Genomic DNA, 19,421 nt, shown 5'->3' on the forward strand with positions numbered 1-19,421 from the left:
CCTCTCCTCCCCCAGAAACAAGAGGCGACCCACTAAGCAGAATCCGCCCCCCCCCCCCCCAGATATCTGGAGGCATGTATACGCGCGTGCGCGCGCACACACACACACACACACACACACACACACACACACACACACAGAGGCAGGATACCCTGGTGGCCAGGCCCACCCAATGCAGGGAGAGGCTCACCAGGAGACTCGGTACACTGGCCGGCACACGGCAACCCCTCTGTAGGCCCCAGATGGCACTGCCCTGCTATGCTGACAGGGTGTGGGCTATACTTTGGGGGAGGAAGAAGAAGGCCCAGCTTTAAAGGCAGTACATTTCTAACCTAATAAGGGAGTCCAGGTGCCATCAGCCGCATCAGTGACCTTAACTTTTCCATACAAGATGGTGAATTGAGTCATCCTGGAATTCATGCCAAAGGTAGAAATAACATTTTTTGTTCTAAAAGGAGAAATGAAGGGGAGTCTGATCACAGAAGGTACTTTCAACTCCACTGCTGAAACCAGAGGCCTCTGCCAGCAGTGCTGGGAACACACCACACAGGTACGCTGAGGGCTTTGGAGACAACTGCACAGCAAAGACCCTTCCGTAGCAAACCATACTTGCGAAGCTCCCCAAGCTGCCTCAACCATCACCCCTCTCGGAGAGGACCGTCTGGCCCAGTACCTGGAGTTGATATGGCCTCTGTGGGAAGGCCCCTTTCTGGAGGCCCACTTCCTACAGCAACGCTGTGCCAACCACACAATCAACGCAACCTACACAAGCTCTACTGTCTTAACACGGCTGCTGCTGACACAGGATGACAGCCCTCGTGGGTCACCTTCCCAGGTCCTGCATCTTGCTGACGTGTTGTGCCCTCCTGGTGTTAAGAATTCCAACCTAGGTGTGCCTGTCCCCAAAATAGCAAGAGACTGTGTTTCCGGGAGCTGCTCAATTTCTACGCTGATTTGCTTCCAGAAAATGAAGCTACTGATATGTCTTCACCTCCTGGAAAAGCCTGTCTGTCCATGCTTGCCCCGGCCACCTCCAGCCTGGCCGAGGATAAAGAAGGCCTTCTGGAGACTGCTCTGCCCACCCCTACTCTTCCATCCGTCTTTTACCAAGCTGCTCTTTGGAAGGAGTGATGCCCCTGGGCTGAGGGGCGGGGAGGGTGCGGGGGTGCTCCTGCATCTGACTCGGGCCTGGGGCCTGTGTGGCATCACCATGTTAACTCAGCATGGCTCTCCAGGGTGATTTGACAAGCATAACCTTTAGAAGCATCTGCAGCAAGCCATCTGGCGTTGATTTTTCAGCTGCACCCTCTGAGGATTCACCAGGGCTGCCAAGTCAAAGTAATTCTTTTCTGGACACGGCAGCTGCTAAAGTGGGTCACCTTGCATTTCTATAGCATTTCTATGGCCAGGGGACAGCCTGACAAAAGGGAACATACTTTAAGGTTGGCGATTGGGGTTGTGATGAGCTGCTCGCCTAATCTGGGGAAGAGGAAGTGTCCAAGAGCACATTTACACAGTCACATCTGTTTTGCAAATAGTCCTGCCAATTTTGAGACTACCCAGCCCAACCTAAGTAACCTACAGAAGGTGGAACAGAGGGCTCTGTGAAAGTCTAAGGCTCTGAGCTCCATATATATGAAGAGAAGAATAGTTAGGATGCTTCAGAGAAGCCATGCCCATTCCTAACTAGTCTCCTCCAGCCAGAGTGAGACAAGGCAAAAATGTGGAAAGAAAAGGATAGTCTTTTTGGCACAGCTTGCCCAGATTTAGGATCTCCTGAGCCCCTCTCATAGGGGGGTCAAAATGACACTGAACTCAGAGGCAGGCCTCAGCCCTCTGCTTATGCTGGAGTCATCTCAATGGTGCCACGACAGTCCACGGCCTTCAATGCACAGGCTCAGTGTTCCCCATCAAAGAGCATATGGCCCAGTTCCACTGAGAATCCTCTGTCCCTCCAGTATCACACAGTGATGGAAACCAGCACACCCAGCATGCCCATCATCGTGACAAAAGCACAGGTGCCCTGCTTGGGGCAGGCACAATTTGACATGGGCTGGCAGCCCCGTGTTGGGTCCACCAGGTGTACCGGCCCTGGGGTGTGCATTCCACGTGCAGGGGGTTCCAGGAGGGGCATGGCACATGGAATGGCAGGTGGGGATGGGGATGGGATGTCACTCCAGGAACAGCCACATATGTTAAGGGCTGGTCTGAATGTCCTTCAACTTGTTCTCTGCCTGCCTCTTCACCCCCAGTGAACTTGCCCTCACCCATGGCTCTAGCATCGTGAAAGCAGGGTAATGCCCAACTCTGCCATTCTGACCTCTTTTCCTCCTCTACAGATCTTGTATCCAAATGCCTGATGAACATTTCCTCCATTTGGAGGGCAACCTCCTCTAAAGTGTGACCCTGAACTTCATTCCTTGGCTAAGGCCCCACCAAACCTCCAGACACCCAGTCAGAACCCTGGGCTTCCCCTTAGATGCCTTCTCACATTTCCTATACCCGGTTAACTAAATGATTACTGGTAAGAGGTAACACTCACATAGTACTCGCTATGCCTCAGGCACAGTTCTGAACACCTTACACGTACTGACTCAATATAATCCTCACAACAACCCTGTAAGACTGGCACCATTACAATTCCCATTTTGCAGATGAAAAAACTGAGGCACAGAGACTTCCCCAAAGGCACACAGCCAGCAAGTGGCAGAGCCCAAATTCAAACCCAGGGGTCTGGTTCCAGAATCTTAACCACTTAGCTGCTGCCTCAGTAAACCTGCATCCTTCTGGCTCTTGGCAATTCCTTACCTCCACACCCTGCCCTCCCTATCACATCTCACCAGGACCACCATGCAGTCTCCTTACCGCCCCAGGCCCCCAGATCCAACACATCCCTGCAGCCAGGACAGCTATACTGAGATGCAAATGTGATGATGCTATCTACCTGCTTAAAATCCTGTAGTGGCTTCTAGCTATTACTGGAGACATCCAAATCTTTCAGCAAGCCTGGAGGCCTCCGTGACCGGCCTGCACTGAGCTTTCTGGCCTTCAAGCCACTCCCTCCCGTCCCGTGAGCACGGTGTTTCTGCTCATGGTGTCTGCCCTGGGATGCTCACCCCGGCCTCCATCATCCGCCCAGGGAAGGTATACATCTCCTCCAAGCCCCAACTTAGAAGCCACATCCTCTAGAGCCTCTGCTGTCCTTCCCAGGTGGAGGTATGGGTTTCCTGCCCCGCATTCACGTCTATCCTCTCCTACACCACAACTGTATTGACCTGTTTGCCAGTCTTTCTCCCTGGAGACCGTGACATCTGTCCCCCAGGGAGCTCAGATTATGTGTCATTCACCTTCGAATCCTCCATATTTGACACTGTAGGCCCTCAGTCAAGGTGTGTTGACCGACTGAATGAATTAACTCAAGCGCCTAACATGGGAAACACACACACAGAGGGAGTAGTGAGCAGCAGTACGTTGGCTGGATCCTACCTCTTCTCCCTGCCACAGCCCTCCTAGGTCAGCCTGGCCAGGGCCCCACTCACCGGCTGCCCTGGGCAACGGCGGGCACGATATCATGGCTGGCACGGAGGGGCCGGGTCCTGGCCTTCATGCGGGCACGCTGCAGCAGATGCTTGGCTTCCTCATGCCTGGGGCTCAGCACGGACTCAGGCTTGGGACCAAAGGTCCTACAGGGTGGCACACAGGCCAGAGCAGGCGGGGGAGGGATTAGAAGAAAATAACACGGATTAGAAGAGCTTTAACAGCACTGAGCATGGCGGTGCCAGAAAAAGCCCTGCATGTGCAGCCTTCCTTGTCCAGTCCCCACACAGAGGGCACCGGCCTGGGGTCTGGGCAATGGCCCTGAGTGTCTCTGGACAGGGCCGGGGAGCTAACCCACCTTGGACAGATTATCCGCTCAGGAAGTGGAGACAGAAATCTCAGGAGGATCTAAGAAGGGTAGGGGAATCTCCAGATTATTCTATTGTTCCTTCCCTGGGCAGGCAGCCGGAGTTATCTGGGAGGATGGGGGAAGGGCCCGGCGTGTTGGACTGGGCCTGTGCCCAGCCAGATGGTCTTTACACACATCACCTCCTTCTCTCCTTCTGCCTCTCTCTACACCCACACGTACCCATGCAAGCCCCCACCGCAGACTCAAGAAGTCAGGCCTCAGCCTGTCACATTCTGCTCCTTTTGGGGGAATGACATTTCTATAAATCCTGGTGCTTGCTTGCCTCAGTCCCAATCCAAACCCGTTAGGCATCGGCTCAGGGCTGAGAGAAATTAAGCTGGACCCACACCAAGTCAGCAAATGGCTCGATTTTCATAATAATAAGGGTCTTCTCCCAGCCCTCCCCACCTACCAGATGTGCGGCCTCCCCAGCCAGTCCAGAGCTGCGGAAAATGATGGTGGCCCTTTTTCAAAGCTGTCTCGCAGACAGTGACATACAGCCAGTGCCAGGTTACAGCAATAACAGCAGCCCCACAACCTCCCGCTGACAAGCCATTTCTCTCCACAGAGCTCCCTCTCCCCAGCCAGGCTGGCCCAGGGCAGGTGCGCTCTCCACTTGACAGATGAGGGTGTTCCGCAGCAGAGAGGAACATTTGGCATGTTGCTCAAGGTCGAACATCAATTGAGAGCAAAGCAGACGATAGCCAGCCCCACTGCTTCCAGTATCCTTCCCACACCCTCTGTCTCCTCCCTCCTCTCCTCCTTGGATCCCAGGGCAGGCTTGAGAATGTTTGCAGCTGGAGTCAGACATGCTCTTTCACGTGACTTTGGCCTCCCCTGTCCTCACTGTCATATACGCAGGGGCTGTCCTTACCAGGGAGGGTCCACAAAAGGCAGGTAGAGGCCTAGCCAGGCATACCTAGATTTCAGACTGTAGCGCCCCAAATCCCTTGTCTTACCCACCCCGTATGTCACCCGGAGAAAGGGGCCTGACAGGGGGAAGGTACCAAGTAGTTTCCTGGATAACGGAGGACAGATGTGAGTGGAAAATGGCATAATTCCGAGGCGTCCTTGGGACATCCTTGGACAAGCTCTGGGCAGTCTAAGGTCCTTTCTTTCTCTTTCTGTTTCTCTTTTCTTTCCCTTCGCCTTCTCTTCTTTTCTTTCTTGCTCATTATTTGCACCTAACCTTTCTTTGGGGCCCAAGGGGGGGAAAGAGCTGCCAGAATAAAGGCACCATCTGTGCCCATGAACCCTGGCAGGGCCCAGGCACAGTGCTGGAACCAGGAGGGTTTACTGGAGTGACGTGAAAGCGAATCTCCAGGCCTGCAGCCCTGTGGAGCCTCCTTTGGCAGGAGAGGCCTTGCTGTGCACAGCTTCCCAAGCAGGCAGCTCCTCTGACGCACGGCTGCGAGCAGCTGTGCTCCCTGGGGCTCCTGCTCCGACAGCAGAGATAATGAGGTTACCAGCCCGAGAGACGCCCCTGCAGCCGCGGGCCTCTGGCTGTCTGCCCGCACACTTGGAGCCTTCCGGTGACAGCTGTGCTTCCCCGGCTGTCTGAGGGCATTTGTCACAAGACCTGGTGGGCAGGCAGGAGGGCCCCCAGGCAGCTGGCCAGATGCTGCCAGGATTGGCCTTGCCCCCAGGTTTTTAAGCCATTTTCCAGCCTTGCTGTTTCTTTTTTACTCCCTCTACTTGGAGCTGTTAATTCTTTCTTTCTTTCTTTCTTTTTTTTTTTTTTTTTTTCCATCAGCTGCCCTGCTTTGGTTCCTGGCAGACAAAGCTACTTTCTCCACTGATTAGAAAAGCAAGGCTCCTGAAGGCATCCATGCAGTAACAAGCTGAGCAGGAAGGGGAGTGGCAGCCACCTTCACAGATGGCAGTCAAGGTCAGCAGGGTAGGAACTCCTGGCCCTGACCAGCCCTGTGGAGGGGAGAGCGGTCTTCTCCCAGGAGGCAGAGGCAGGCAGCCACGGTGTTGTGGGATGCGGAGCCTTTCCCAGCCAGACTGCCCCCCCCCGCCCCCCCCCCCCCCAATCCATCACTGCATCCTGCTGGTCCACCCAAGGGGCGCCGGCCCTGCCAGGCACACAGGTTCAGACTCTTCCACCTGAGGGAGGCTTTCCAGTCTAATCTGGCCCTGGCCTCTGCCAAGGGCACACAGCCCTCGAGCCAACCCCTTCCCATCATGGACTATACCCCACAATCTCAGCTCCCACAACTGTGAAAATTTCCTGGAAGGGCTGGGGCAGACAGTGCAGGGCTAGATTAAAGCAACTCCATCTCAGAATAACAGCTTTTGCTACCCTCTGGAAAACCTGCATGTCTGAGACTCATTCGTTCAGCAGGCAGGGCATGGGGATAAAGTGGCTAAGTGCTTTTCTCTCCTGGGCTTTAGTCTCCCCATCTGTAAAGAGCGGGAGTTGGATACGGGAGTAGACTCACACCTGCTACCTGTGAGTCTGGGTCTGCCCAGGTAGTCCGGTGCACCACAAGGCTGGGGGAGGGATTTTGAGGTCCTCTCCCTGGGGGGATCCACACCACAGATGTTTGGCCACCAAGGAGCAGCAACACCTACCAGGAACTAATGTGGGGGGACGACCTTTGTTCCACATGAGGATTCTGGCCCTTCCCTCTGCCCCTCCAACCACCAGTGTCCCAAGCTGATTTCAAGGACTCGGGCAGCATGCACCCCCCCATCTGGCTTGTTCATCTAAGCCAGTTTCCTGGTGGAGAGATACAGGCTTAGCTCCAACCTGAGCTCCCCTCAGGGCCAGACAGGTCGAGGTCTCAAGTCAGGACAGACGTCATTCCTCTCCTAGCCAAGGAGGAAGGGGCGGTCAACAGGACAGACTGGCCTCTTTCTGCAGCCATCATAATCCTGGATTAAAATAATAAGCTCCAGCAAGTCCGGGTCTAATGCTTTCATCTCAAGAACATGAATTAGGGAAATAATTTGGACTCTAAAGAGATCTGATATTTCCCAGATTCCAGGATGCAGTGGGATAGAGGGGAAACGTATAGCGTACAGAACATATATAAGTCTTTTCCCCCACCATTTTTTCCACCTCTGTATATCATAAAGCCTCTAGATGACCAAGGATTGAGCTCTCCTGCTGTTATACCGTGTAGTTTCCCAAGGGAGGGGAAGAGAAAAGATGGGCCTGAAACTGATTCCTGGCTGCATGTGCCATGAGGGCAGGATGGTACCCTGGGTGCACGATCACAGCCACCTTCTTCCCATGGCTGAAGGACACTGACAGGCTGCAGCCACAGTTCTGGTTAAAGCCTGGTTCTGGGGCAGCCTAACCAGGTTCTCATTCTGGGCTGTCCCCTCACGAGCCATGTCACCCTGGCAGGTTACTTTGGGGTTAAGCCTCAGTTTCCTCATCTGCTAACTAAGGGCTCAGCTGATAAGTGAGCTTGAGCTCCTTAAAAGAGCTTATCAGAGAGTTGGGCACTGGGTAAGAGTCAACCAAGGCCAGCAATCACTATTACCACTGCTGTGATTATTAGTAGTATTATTTTAAGTTACTCTCGCCCCCTTATGCACAAAGGATGGAATCCCTAAACATGAACTGGAATCCCTGCCGAAGAGCTCACCTTGTCATGGTCTGCAAGGGGAAGGTATGTTTGGAAGGGAAGCCATCTTGAGGCTAGAGAAGCCTTGGTGGTTTTGCTCCAGACAGCCTCTGACAGGGCTTCACAGAAGAGGCACCTTCCATAGAATGGGAGCCAGAGGAGACTGGTAGCAGAGGGAAGCTGCTGATAATAATAAACAGGTGCTTATTCTCTTCTCAACAGGGAAGAGGAGCGGGCTCCTTCAGAATGGCTGCTGTAGGATACACCTGCCTCGCTTAACACCTTTGAAAGGATCTGGGTGGAGGCTCCCAGAGCTTTCTTAAGATGCCAACTTCTTATCCGGGGATAGTAGAGTGGCTGGCTTTGCCACTCTTCTTGAAGGCTTCTTGAAGAAGGCTAACAAACTCCCTATGGGGCTGCCCTTCTGGTCAGCACCGCCTGGCCTCAGTGTGTGGAGGCAGGTGTCCGAAACACACCCACATAGTGGGAAGAGTGGCCGGCTCAACTCTGGAGGCCAGGAAGGAGGGTTTCCTCTTGTTGAATTTCAGACCACCCCCCACAGACGGTCTAGGGTAAAGTAATTTTCTACAGCCTCTGTTTTCACAAAGATTGGGACCATAATGAGAATGTGTGGCGTGTATGTGAGGTAATGGCCTGGCAGAAAGCTCCAGGTGGCACTCGCTGTGCATTAGGGTTTCAGTGTTAGTGTCCTTCCTTCTCCACCCAGGACTTAAGAGCACTAGGTGAGCGGGAGCACAGTAAGCATTTGAAAACACTGGTGGGTGGTTTAATTTTTCTTTTTAGTTTTATTCTTGGTAGGCTTGAGATTGTTAAGGGGGCTTTCGTCCAGTTTTCCTTCGTGTCTGTATATCTTTTATTTTTTAATTTTTTTAATCTTTATTTAATATTGAAAGAGACAGACAGACCGACAAAGTATGAATGGGAGAGGAGCAGAGGGAGACGCAGAATCCAAAGCAGGCTTCAAGCTCTGAGCTGTCAGCACGGAGCCCAACATAGGGCTCGAACCCACAAACCACGAGATCATGACTTGAGCCAAAGTCAGGCACTTAACCAACTGAGCCACCCAGGTGCCCCCGTGTCTGTATATCTGGGTAGGCAGGATGGTGGGTGGCTGGGGATATGCAGGACAGGCTGGCTCTGCCAGCTTTCATTAACCCCTTGCTCTGGGGTGTCCTCAGGTACACCTATAGCCCTGAGCATCCTGGGGATGTGCAAGAGTGGCTCTTCTCCCATGCTCACCCCCAGGACTCTTCACGTACCTCCTAATCCTAGGGGCCCAGAAGATCCAGAACTGGACCGGTAAGCCAGAGTGATCTCAAACTCTCTCACCAGCTCTGTAGCATGGGCACCAGGCCACAGGGGACAGCAACGGTCCCGCACTGTCAGAAGACGCTGTGGTCTTACCACAGAGGGAGTGGGTGTGGCAGGAGGAAGATGGTTAACGTCTCTCGTTTTTTACTGCCCTACTTAAAGTCTAAATTCCAAAGCTCTCCATTTATGGAGAGCCAGCTTCCCCACCCTGTATCCCGATAGTACCCATGCATTCCACCTCACCCTTCTCCCACGCATTCCTGTAGGTCCTACCCACCGGGAGTGTCCTCTCCTGTTTCCATCCAGATCCTATCAAGCCCACCTACACTCATGCATATGTGCTTCTGCCAAGAAGCCTGTTCTGTGCAGCTACTTGGCCGGTACCGGGTCCCGGAGATAAGACCGGCACAGTATTTGCCCCCAAGGAGCACCAGGAGGAGACCCACCAGCAACATCTATGGCCAAAGCTGAGGCAGGCAGAGAAGGCAGTGAGCACAACAACGGGCAATTCCCTCTGAAACTATACACGGGGGTCGGTTCACAGGAGACTCTCCAAAAGTGCTAGTGAATACATTAACTTCTAAAAAGCTGGCAATATTCTCGCAGCCGTGGGTCTGACCACTAGAGCCACAGGCAAGGCCTCTGAAATTCTCCGGGGCTCCCTGCCTGCCTCACTTTAAACTGGAGTCTCACAAACTGCTTTGGGCGGGGAGTTTTGACCTCTAGCAATCCCAACAGGGGCCTGAACACTGGGACCCACCAGAGTGTGAGCTGCTGCAGGCTGGCACTCTGCCCTCTCTTTTCATGAAGAGGCGTGGGAACTGGAGACTGGGCTTCCCCTGAGCCTCAGCTTCTGAAGTGGGCACTATTCTACCACAGGGATGGGGTTGGGGTGGGGAGTGGGAATCAACAGCCTAGGGAATCCTCTGAGTTTCCTTCATTGTCAGAGCACAAATAAAACACAGCCCCAGAGACCCTCTCCTCTCCATTTCCCCCTCCCAGCAGAGTGGTAATTAAAGCCCTGCAGACACACTTGAGGACCTGGGGCACTGATCGCGCACACGGAAGGTCCTGATTTGAGCCGGAGCAGCCTCAAGAGGGCGCCCTGGCACCCTGGCACCTCTGGCTTCACACAGGTTTTGCACACGCTGGGATCCCACGCTTCACTTGAGATCCTAAGGCAATCTGTAATCCTGATCTGCTCTCTCCGAGCCTCAAGATAGGGAAAAGGCTGAGCTGGTCCTGGCTATTTTACGTTGTGGGGATGGGATGCTCGCGGGCTGCGAAGAATGGAAGAGGGCAGGCCAGGCCTGGGCAGAACACACGCTTCACTGTCCTCCCCACTCCTGTCTCTGACGAGCCCAGTTCCCAGTTGGCCCATGAACAGGTGGCTGACAGCACTGGCCCCCGTTTGCCCTCTCTGAAGTGCTTACTGCCCCCCTCCTCTCCCCAAATTCCCACTTCCCAAATCATCTCAACAGTGGCTTGGAAGAAACAAGAATGGCCTGTGGAGCCCGTCACCTCCCCTTCTTTGCCTATGCCTGAGAACACCTGGCCAGCGCTGGAGGAGGCAGAAGACCCCCACTCAAGGAGTGGCCTGCAGGGCGCAGAGAGGACAGCTGTGGCAGTGTGGGAAGAGGGTTAGAGCGCAGGTTTTGGCATCAAGCAGCTCTGCATTCCCATACTTCATAGCTGTATGACCCTGGGCAAGTCATTTAATCTCTCCCCAGAGGGGCCTCTTTGTGAGCGAAACAGGAACAATCCATACAGCTAGTTAGGAGGATAAAGTGAGAATGTGGTGAGCACTTAGCACAGGCCCTGGCACACAACAAGAGCTGTGGTCCTCAACAACACCTTGTCCTCCTCCCTCGCATGGTCCTCTGGAGGGAAGGACTGGCCACTGGGATGTTCCAGCTCTCTAGGACAGGACCTTCTCTTGCCCCTCAGTAGAGGGGGCAACACTGGGGTCAGGGGATGGAGGTCAGCATTTGGCCCTCAGCATGCAGGGTCCCAGCGCACTTCTGACGTTCCCGCGGCATCACAGGTACCTCACCTCCAAGGCCAACTCTCCCCGTGACCACCCCCCTCAACAGGCTGGCCACACACCCCCACCCCCGACCATCATACAGTGACGACTGTCTTAGGCTCTGCAGTAACCATCATTTCGTGAGCTTCTTGTCTTATCACCTTGCAAAGCAGTAACAATTGTAGACAATTATAATCAAATACACATTGGATTAATGTGTATTTTATAATTAAATACACTTTGGGTTAATTCCATCAAATGGTTACTTGATGCAATACTGAACGGCACTGATGCTAACCTGAGTGTGAAGCAGGACCATTTATCCCTCCAACCCTCAGAGGAGAGGACTCACTGCCCGAGCACGTCCTGACCCCTTAAGGATGGCCATCTTGATGCCCGGCCATAGCTTCAGAACACCCCACTGCCCAGGGCCCTAAGCCTCTCAGTACAGACGCGAAATCCCCAGGACACCGGTCCCATGTGGTGCTCCTGGACTGCAGAGCAGAGAGTAGTATGCCTTACTTTGGAAGTCTCTTGGGGAGGTTAGCTATACAGAAATGGCATCAGTAAATCCACCCCCATCAGGGGACAGATGGAGCCTGCCGTGTCTTAGGGACCACCTTCATATCTGCCATGAGACTCAGTAATAGAATCAAATGAGGAGCCCTGTCCGAGGGGGCCTCAACACATGGCGACCTTTCTCTCATCCTTAAACTAGACACGTTCCCTGGCCCTTCAGCGTGGGGGTCTACTCAGCAGGGGCCTGACTGTAGATTGCCAATAGAGGTCAGTGGGGCACTCTGACCTTCCAAACAAACCAGAGGATGGAGTTTTCCCCATGCCAACTCTATGCCCAGATATATGCTGGGCACAGTCTGAAAGCTCACTCACACAACTTCTCTCCACACACCCATACCCGCCCAGCAGATACCTACATATCACACAGTACACATATATGCACACATCCACGTATCCTGCACCTACACACATACACTCGACCTGAACCCTAAAATGCTGCAGGTGTCCTGGCAGTTTAAACCACAGTCTAGAAATCGCCATCCTGAGGATTATACACAAATGCCATCTCTTCACGGTGCTGGTGGGAGAATACCTTCCTTTGCTATGGTTGAGGTTCTCCTCCTTTAAAACAGGTATTTTCATCACTTATTATCCAACATGCAAGTTGGGAGCTTTGGCTTCTCCCTTCAAGAGAGAGGTCCGGACAAAGCTCCCAGTGGCAGCACCTTGCAGCTGGGCTTCTCTCCCAGCCCCGGAAGAAAGGGTGTGAGGGGTGGGGGGCAGAAGCAGCCACAGGAAGAGGACACACCATCTTTGCCTGCCTCAGCTGCCTTCTCTGCGGGCTCTCCGAGGAAGTAGGAGGGAGAGGGAGGAGGACAGGGTGTCGCTGAGGACCACAGTCCTTTCTGTGGTCACAACCCTCCATGCCGTGGCCGGGCTACAGGGAGACCTGATGAGAGGCAGAAGACAGTGGCCGTGGAGGCGGAAGAAGAGAACCCTAGCAGAGTGGAGTCAACTATGATTCCAAGTCATAGATGGTGAGGGACGAAGGAGCCAGACAGCCCCCTGTCCACCAGGCCCTTGGCCAAGGCCACTGCAAAGGCCAGTAGCCAAGCAGGAGCTGGGTCGCCTGAATCTGGGGAGTCCTCAATTTGTAAAAGCAGGGCCAAGGGGGGCCCCTCCACGTTTTCTGGAGGGCAGGTCAGATGAAGTGGAATTTATGCATGGAATGGCCTGGTGATGAAGAAGTAACAATTCCGATCTCTGACCTCCACAGAAACCATGAGACCCTCAACAAGTGACGTCACTGCACAGCCGGAGAAATGGAGCCTCTCCGGCGCCTGGCGTTCCAGAGCCAGGAGCTCGGCAAAGACTGAGGCCAAGGCCAACCTCTGAGTGGGTGCCGGAGAGAGCCGCTCACCCCAACCGAGCGCACGTTCTGCTGGGTCAGGACACTACCCATGTCAGAAAGTGGCCCCACTGCTCCAACCACCCTGGTGTGCCAGGTCCCCGAGACACTGGTGGAGGGGCTGGAGCAAAGTCTGTGGGATGTCACAGGAGAGACTGGAGGAGGTGAAATCCTTTACAGGAGCCAGCACCCCCCCGGATGGGAAAGGGACCGTGGGGTGAAAGCTCTGCATTTGTGTACCCTCCCTAAGGATTTTCAAAACTCTTTTCTCATTTTAGCCTCACGACAGTCCTGGGACGTCAACCAGACAGATACTATTTGGGCCACTTTAAAGATAAAGAGACAGAGCCCAGAACAGGGGATGTGACCCCCAGGGAGGCAGACTCATGGCACTGTGCCCTGCACCCAGCAGTTTTGCTCACGCGGCAGCCAGGCACCAGTGGGCGCTGGGGGTGACTGGCACATTCTATGGGGTCTCACATAGGAGGATCCCCAGCGGCCCACTGAGCACTGGTCTGCTGGTGTGGGATCTGCCTGCCTCTTGCTTTCTCGAGGTCTCCCACTCTCCCGGTGCTGGGTAAGCGAGGGGACCACAGCAAGGAGGCCAGGAGAGGAGGTGCACACCCTGGGCTCTTACCTGTTCTGGTCTGAGTCCTGCAGGGAGATGCCTGAGTCCCAGTCCACGTCCCCGGGTGGTCGTTCTAGGAGGCAGAACAGAAGCAGAGATCAGGGCAGTGCCAGAAACTGGGCTCTCAGGAGCCACTCAATGAACATGGAGAAGACAGTCTTCTTCACAAGCAGTTTGCTCCCCAGATAAATTCAACTCTACTCTGTGTCTCAGCCTAAGAAGTGGAGGCACGGCCTGTCACGGTGACAGCTGGCAGGCACTGCCATGGGCCCAGGGGACCGTGTGGGTCCTGTCAGGCGTGGGGTGAGGAGTGGACTTTGGGGTGGGAGGAAGGACGTGAAAGAAGGCGCTCTCGGACCTGAACACTTCACATCCCGCTGCCCGAGTACGGCCCACCTAATAGAACACCTGACCTGTTTGTGGGTAGGGTTTCCCCCAGGAGGCAAAGAGGTCCCCTGGGAGCTGAGGGCAAGTCAGCGGAGGGAGGTGCAAAATCCCACTCCAGAAGGACCACAAGAGAGAACGAAAGGGAAGAAATCATGGTAGCCTCCATGCCAAGCAGAGGGTGGCCTCCAGTTGGTCTGGAGGTCATGGGGTCTTCAGCAGACAGGTAGAGAATCTATGTCAGAGCCAGAATAAAAGGACTTCTTGATGAATTAGGTGACAGGCAGCTGTGCTCTTCTCCCCTTCCCACCCCACCCCTCCGCAGGTGCCCTCTTCCCCCTTGTCCCCTCCTGGACTCCCTCCTTCTGCCCCCACCACCCAGACGTACAGAGTGAGCCTCACCTGGTATACCTCTGTCCCGGGATGGAGTCCAGGCTGAGATTTCCACCTTGGTGGGGCCTTGCCCCCCAACACTGAGCATCTCCTGCAGCAGAAGGCGGTTCCTCTCCACCCGGTCAGACAGGGACAAGGCACTGCCCCCAGTGCCCAGAGCCCCCAGGTCTCCAGCTCGCCAGAGCCCCCCGAACAGGGCTGGCCTGGGGACAAAGTCTTCCTCGGAGGTCAGAGACAAGCTGTCCAGGTCTCCACCTGTAACTAGACCATCCTGAAGGGCATATGACCTTCCTTTTCTCAGGTGGGGCACGTGGGTGATTTTGTTACAAGGACCAGGGCCCCCAGGCCGGCCCGGAGTGACTCTGTGGATAGGGCTCTCTGGCAAAGAGCCAGGCCCTGGCATCAGGCTCCTCTCATTGTCCGGCAATGCCCACACTGCTTCTGGAGGCCATGGGCTCTTCCCGTTCCAGCACTCAAGCCCAGGAGAAGGCGGCCTGGGCGGTCTGGGAACCTCCTTCCTGGCAGGTTCACTCTTGTTGACAACACTGTCCATCTGTGCATCAGTCAGGTTCTGAGCAGGGAGGACCACCTCAGCATCCGGCAAGGAAGACCCCTCTGACAGAGTCCCAGCTCCACCCACCCTGACCCTCCTGCATTTGGATTTCTTAGATGGCCTCTCCTGAGAAGTGAGGCAGGGGCTCACCCCCTGTTTGCCTGCTGTCATCTTTTCCTTCAAGGCCCTCACCTTGGACTCCAGCACAGAGGGACCTTGGCGGTGTATCCCCAGTGCACCGGGGTGCTGGGGGACCATCAGGTTGGGTGTTCTGTCTTCCAGAGAGCAGGACCAGGGTCCTGGGAGGTGTCCATTATCCAGCCGTGGCTCAGGGCCACTTCTCTCCACACCTGAGGTCATCTCCATGGAGCTGGCTGTTCCGCTCCCTGTTTTGGTCCCTCTGGAAAAGAAAACAGACAAAGCTCCTGAGACCCAGCATATGGCTAGTAGCTCCAACACCCTCCTGGGTCCCCAGAGTGCCTTGGTTTTGAGCCCTGCCCAGATGAGAAAAACGTGGGGACAGAGCTTTGAAAAGTATAAATTATTGGATGGGACAAACAAGTTACTATTGAGTTTTTTCTTCCAAGTCTGAGGAGCGTTCTAGTTTTTCTACCCCCATTTTACAGATGGAGCACAATGAAGCTTCAAACAACAGCCAACTGTGGACCAGAGTGAAAACAGGTGCCAGATTTCCCAATCCCTGGCCTCTTGCTTTGCTGACAAGTGACCACAGAGGATGTCAACCTCTGCTAATAGCAGACACACTCTTCCCTTTTTAAGGGAAGCCAGTGCAGATGAGGGGCTTCAGGAAGATACCCCACAGGATCTGACTCTCTGGTTCAAGGTGCCCACCTGTGTACAAGCCACAGGACTGCAGCATGGGGCTGCGCTCAGAGGGTGGCCATGATTAGTCGCCGACTCCTGTCCACATGTGCTGTGTACCAGGCAGGCCTGCAAGGGCTTTCAGACACTCTCAAATAACCCTCACACACTCTGCCAGGATGGGATTACCTTCCTCATTTTCACAGACAGGGAAACTGAGGCACACAGAGATTCGGTCACGCAGGCGGAGGCCGGGTTTGCAACGCAAAGCTTCTCCTTCCAAGGCCAGGGCTTTTTCAAAGCACTCAGTGATCAAGTGATCACTTACCCCCCACCCCCCTCATTCTGTAGAGGAGAATATCCAGACTGGAGGGGTTAAGTGACTTGCCAGAATCACAACACTCCTTGGTGGCATGGTTGATGTCACAGTCTTCACAGGGAATGAAAATGAGCACGGGATTTTATTCACCAAGTGGTTCAGTGCACACATACGTGCCACGACGTGTTAATATCCACCCGCTCTCTGAGAAAATGCTCTGAAACGCCATACGTTTATATACGTCTCACTTGAAGTAAACGGCTTGTGTAGAAAAATCCATATTTACTGAAGTTACAAATTAGGAGTTAATTTTTCACTTCATATATTGACTAAAAAGTTCACAGAATTCCCCGAAATAGTCGTTTACGACCAATCGACTTAAACATGTTGCAGGAATGTACACACTTCATAAAGCAAAGGACACAGTGCAAATGTCACATCAGCCTTACGCCGGGGAAGCGCAAGGGGTATCGTCAGGCGGGCGAGATCATTTCCTCCACCGGTTGATCTAGAAGTTACCAACTTTCTCCTGCAGCCCGGCCGCCGAATCCTCTCTTGTAAAGTTCAGTTCAGAAAACAGGGGGTTCGGGGCAATCCCAGCCAGGGGAAAAGCACTTGCGACGGGGAGCCTCTGGCACCGCGTCCCCGGAGAACCCGTCTCCTCCAACGGGGGCTCCCCGGGGCGCGGGCAGCCTTCCGGGGAGGCGCCGGCTCTCGCTCCCACAGGCTGAAGCGGGAAGGACTCTCCGCACCCTCCCCCGCGCCCCTGCTCGCACCCCCCCCTCCCCCACCCTCCCCCACCCTCCCCCACCCCTCCGCCCCGGCCAGCCCGGCGCCTCGCTCCCTCGTACTCACTGGGGGCCGCCGCCCGCCGGCTGGGCCGCCGCCGCCTCCGGCACCCCCTCCATCCCGCGGCGCGGCCCTGCTCCGGCCCTCCGCCCTCCGGCCCCGCCGTGCGGTGTGGGGTGCGGGCCGCCGCCTGCCTGCGGGGTCCGAGGGCCAAGCGGGCGCGGCCCGGGCTGGAAGGAAGCGGCATGGGCTGCCAGGTCCCGGCTCTGCCCGCGCGGAGAGAGGCCGAGCCGGGCGCGCCCCGGGCCGGGAGCGGAGAGAGGGAGCGCGGAGGGCAGAAAGGCGGGGCGGCGGAAGGGGCTGGAGGAGCGGGACCGGGCCCCCACCCAGGCCTCCGCCGCCCTCCGCTCGCCTCCTTCTCGCGGCGGCGGCGGCGGGGCGTCCCAAGGGCGGGAGGACGAGCGGGGCCCGGGCGCCGGGGGACCGACTCCTTGGCGCGGGGCCGGGCCAGGCTTCGGGGCGTGCGCAGCGGGGGACGCGGCTCCACGCGGGCGAGGGCCAGGAAGACCCCGCGTTCCTCCCCGGCTCCCCGGGGAAGCGTGCAACTCCACACCCTGGGCTTGGGGAGCAGGCTCGGCTGTCCCGGGGGAAGCTAAGGAATGCCCTTTGTTTAGACAACTTTTCCCGAGGTCTCGGTCCGCCCTCCCCGAGGTGCCCTTTCCAGACGCTCGCGGGTACCCGGAGTGGAGGCGGGCTCCCTCATCCTGCCGGGTCAGGGGGAGAGCCTGGTCCCTGCGTTGCCAGCCCCTGGGATAGGGATCGGTTCTCAGAGTCCTGGGGACTCTTGAAGAGACCGGGTCGCTTCTTCCACACCCGGGAGCAAGTAGCAGCCAAGGGCTTTACCTGCAGCTGTGACCCAAACCAACGGGACTTTCTTTCTCTTTCCACCCAGAGGGAGGTAACAGAATCTCACCTGTTACCAAACATTTCTACACAAAGGACGGGAAACAGCAAAAGAGTTAGGACCCAGGAGATTCCAGAAATCTCTACAAAGGCAAAGTGCTCATCCATCTTTGCTTCAGATGACAAGCTTCTCACTCAAAATGGTTTGCTCTCCTGTTTGTACCTTGCTCACTACCATCACCATCCAGATGACAGGCACGGGCACGATGAGGACCACACAATGGGGCGGGGGCGGGGGGGGGGGGGGGGGGGGGAGGATGGTTTCCAGAGGAGGCCTGGCTCTGGAGTGAGCAGGACTTATCCTGCAGCAGGTGGGGGCATCCGGGCACAACCCCCCAGGCCTGAGAGCAGCCGTTTGGGGAACTGTGCTAGATTGGCCTTGGGCTACTTTAGGAACCCAAGGGATTATCTAGGGCAAACCCTTTGTGTTACAGAACACACACAAGCTCAAACAGCTCTCTCCTGTCAGGTGTCCAAAGCCTGGGACCAAAGCTCTTGCATCCCCTCTCTCTCCATTATTCCCAGAGCAATCAGTTCCTCCAACAGGGCACTTTGTGCTGTTGATTAATCCTGGTCACTTCATAATACAGTTATGTGCCGTCTATGGAGGGTGTACAGAGCATCCTTTCTACAGATTAGGAAACTGAGTGAGGTGATCTCGCCAGGGTCACAGAGCTAGTGAGCGGTAGGCTCTCTAGAGTCCGAGACCCTGCCCTCAACCACACTGCCCGGCGCTGTCGCCAGCCTTCTGCTTGTGCACATTCAGCATGGAAGGATTTAAAGAATCAAAAACTTGTGAAGTGCTGTAAGAGCAAAATTACGCCGCCGCACAGTCTGGCCCTCCCTGTCTGGATACCTTCTGCCATCCTTATTCCTGAGATCCGGGGTAAAGTCCCGTAAACCTTGCAAGCCTCTCTTCCATGTGCCGTGTCAAGGCTAACAACAGTACTGTTACGGTTATTGGGGAATTTCTATGAGCTAAGTACTCAATATAGGATCCTTTAGGTCTTTACAACAATCACAACGTCAGTATAGTACATCTCCACTTTAGGGATAAGGAAATTGGGGTACAGACAGGTTACACGACTTGCCTGAGGACCCACAGCTAATGTAGTCAGAATCTGAATCCAGTCCTGTATGGCTCCACGATCTTCTGCCTTGCTTCCTTCTTCCAGAGGCTCTCAGAGCTCAGACTCTTAAGGGTAACTTTAGGACTCCTGCTCCCCACCCCCAGAAGTTAATGATCTGTAAGGCAAGTTTCTGAAAGTTCCAGCAAAAGCTTAATGTTTAAAGGAAACCTGCTCCCCCCACCTTTTGAGATGCAAATAATCACCTTCAGTTGACTCATTACGTTTGTTACTTTACACTTAATGTAGGGGGAATGGGTGTCACATCTCTATAGAGGTTTTAAAAGCCATCTAAAAATACCAACAGGCAAATCCTCAGAAGCTATTAAATTATCACGGCATTCACATGTCTGAGAGCGCTTCTCATTCATCTGGATTCTGTCTGGTTCAGCAAATATCTGTTGAGTTTCTACTACGTGCCAGGCACTGAAAAGACACAATGTAATACCATAAGCCCTGTCCTTGAGGAATTTCTGGTCAAGTTGGGGCAGGGGAAGGGAAACAAAACTTCCATGTGAGTGCTCCCCAGGCAGGGTAGCACAGGGTGGAGGTATAGGTCTGCTCCCAGGAACAGCAAGTCTGAGGTGTGTGTTGGGTGGGAGGGGTATCGCAGAGAGTGGGTCTTGGAGTT

General features: G+C 54.9%; 1 protein-coding gene across 4 annotated transcripts in view; it reads right to left on the reverse strand.

Annotated features, from left to right (window-relative positions):
- The window catches only part of KIAA1614 (KIAA1614 ortholog), a 41,826-nt gene extending 24,817 nt beyond the window's left edge, over positions 1 to 17,009 (reverse strand). For 3 of the 4 annotated variants that reach the window (XM_042925532.1, XM_042925531.1, XM_042925530.1), the window contains exons 1-4: positions 16,767 to 17,009; positions 14,227 to 15,170; positions 13,450 to 13,513; positions 3,540 to 3,683 (exon numbers count right to left, since the gene is read on the reverse strand). In XM_042925532.1, coding sequence (XP_042781466.1) covers positions 3,540 to 3,683; positions 13,450 to 13,513; positions 14,227 to 15,170; positions 16,767 to 16,819 — 1,205 coding nt within the window. In that variant the 5' untranslated portion in view covers positions 16,820 to 17,009. Of the gene's footprint in view, positions 1 to 3,539; positions 3,684 to 13,449; positions 13,514 to 14,226; positions 15,171 to 15,781; positions 16,479 to 16,766 lie in introns of those variants that run through there. The other variant, XM_042925533.1, reaches the window with a different exon arrangement.
- Positions 17,010 to 19,421: the final 2,412 nt, after the last annotated feature.

This window comes from Panthera leo, chromosome F3 (assembly GCF_018350215.1).
Source record: "Panthera leo isolate Ple1 chromosome F3, P.leo_Ple1_pat1.1, whole genome shotgun sequence".
In the NCBI taxonomy this organism is placed as follows: Eukaryota; Metazoa; Chordata; class Mammalia; order Carnivora; family Felidae; genus Panthera; species Panthera leo.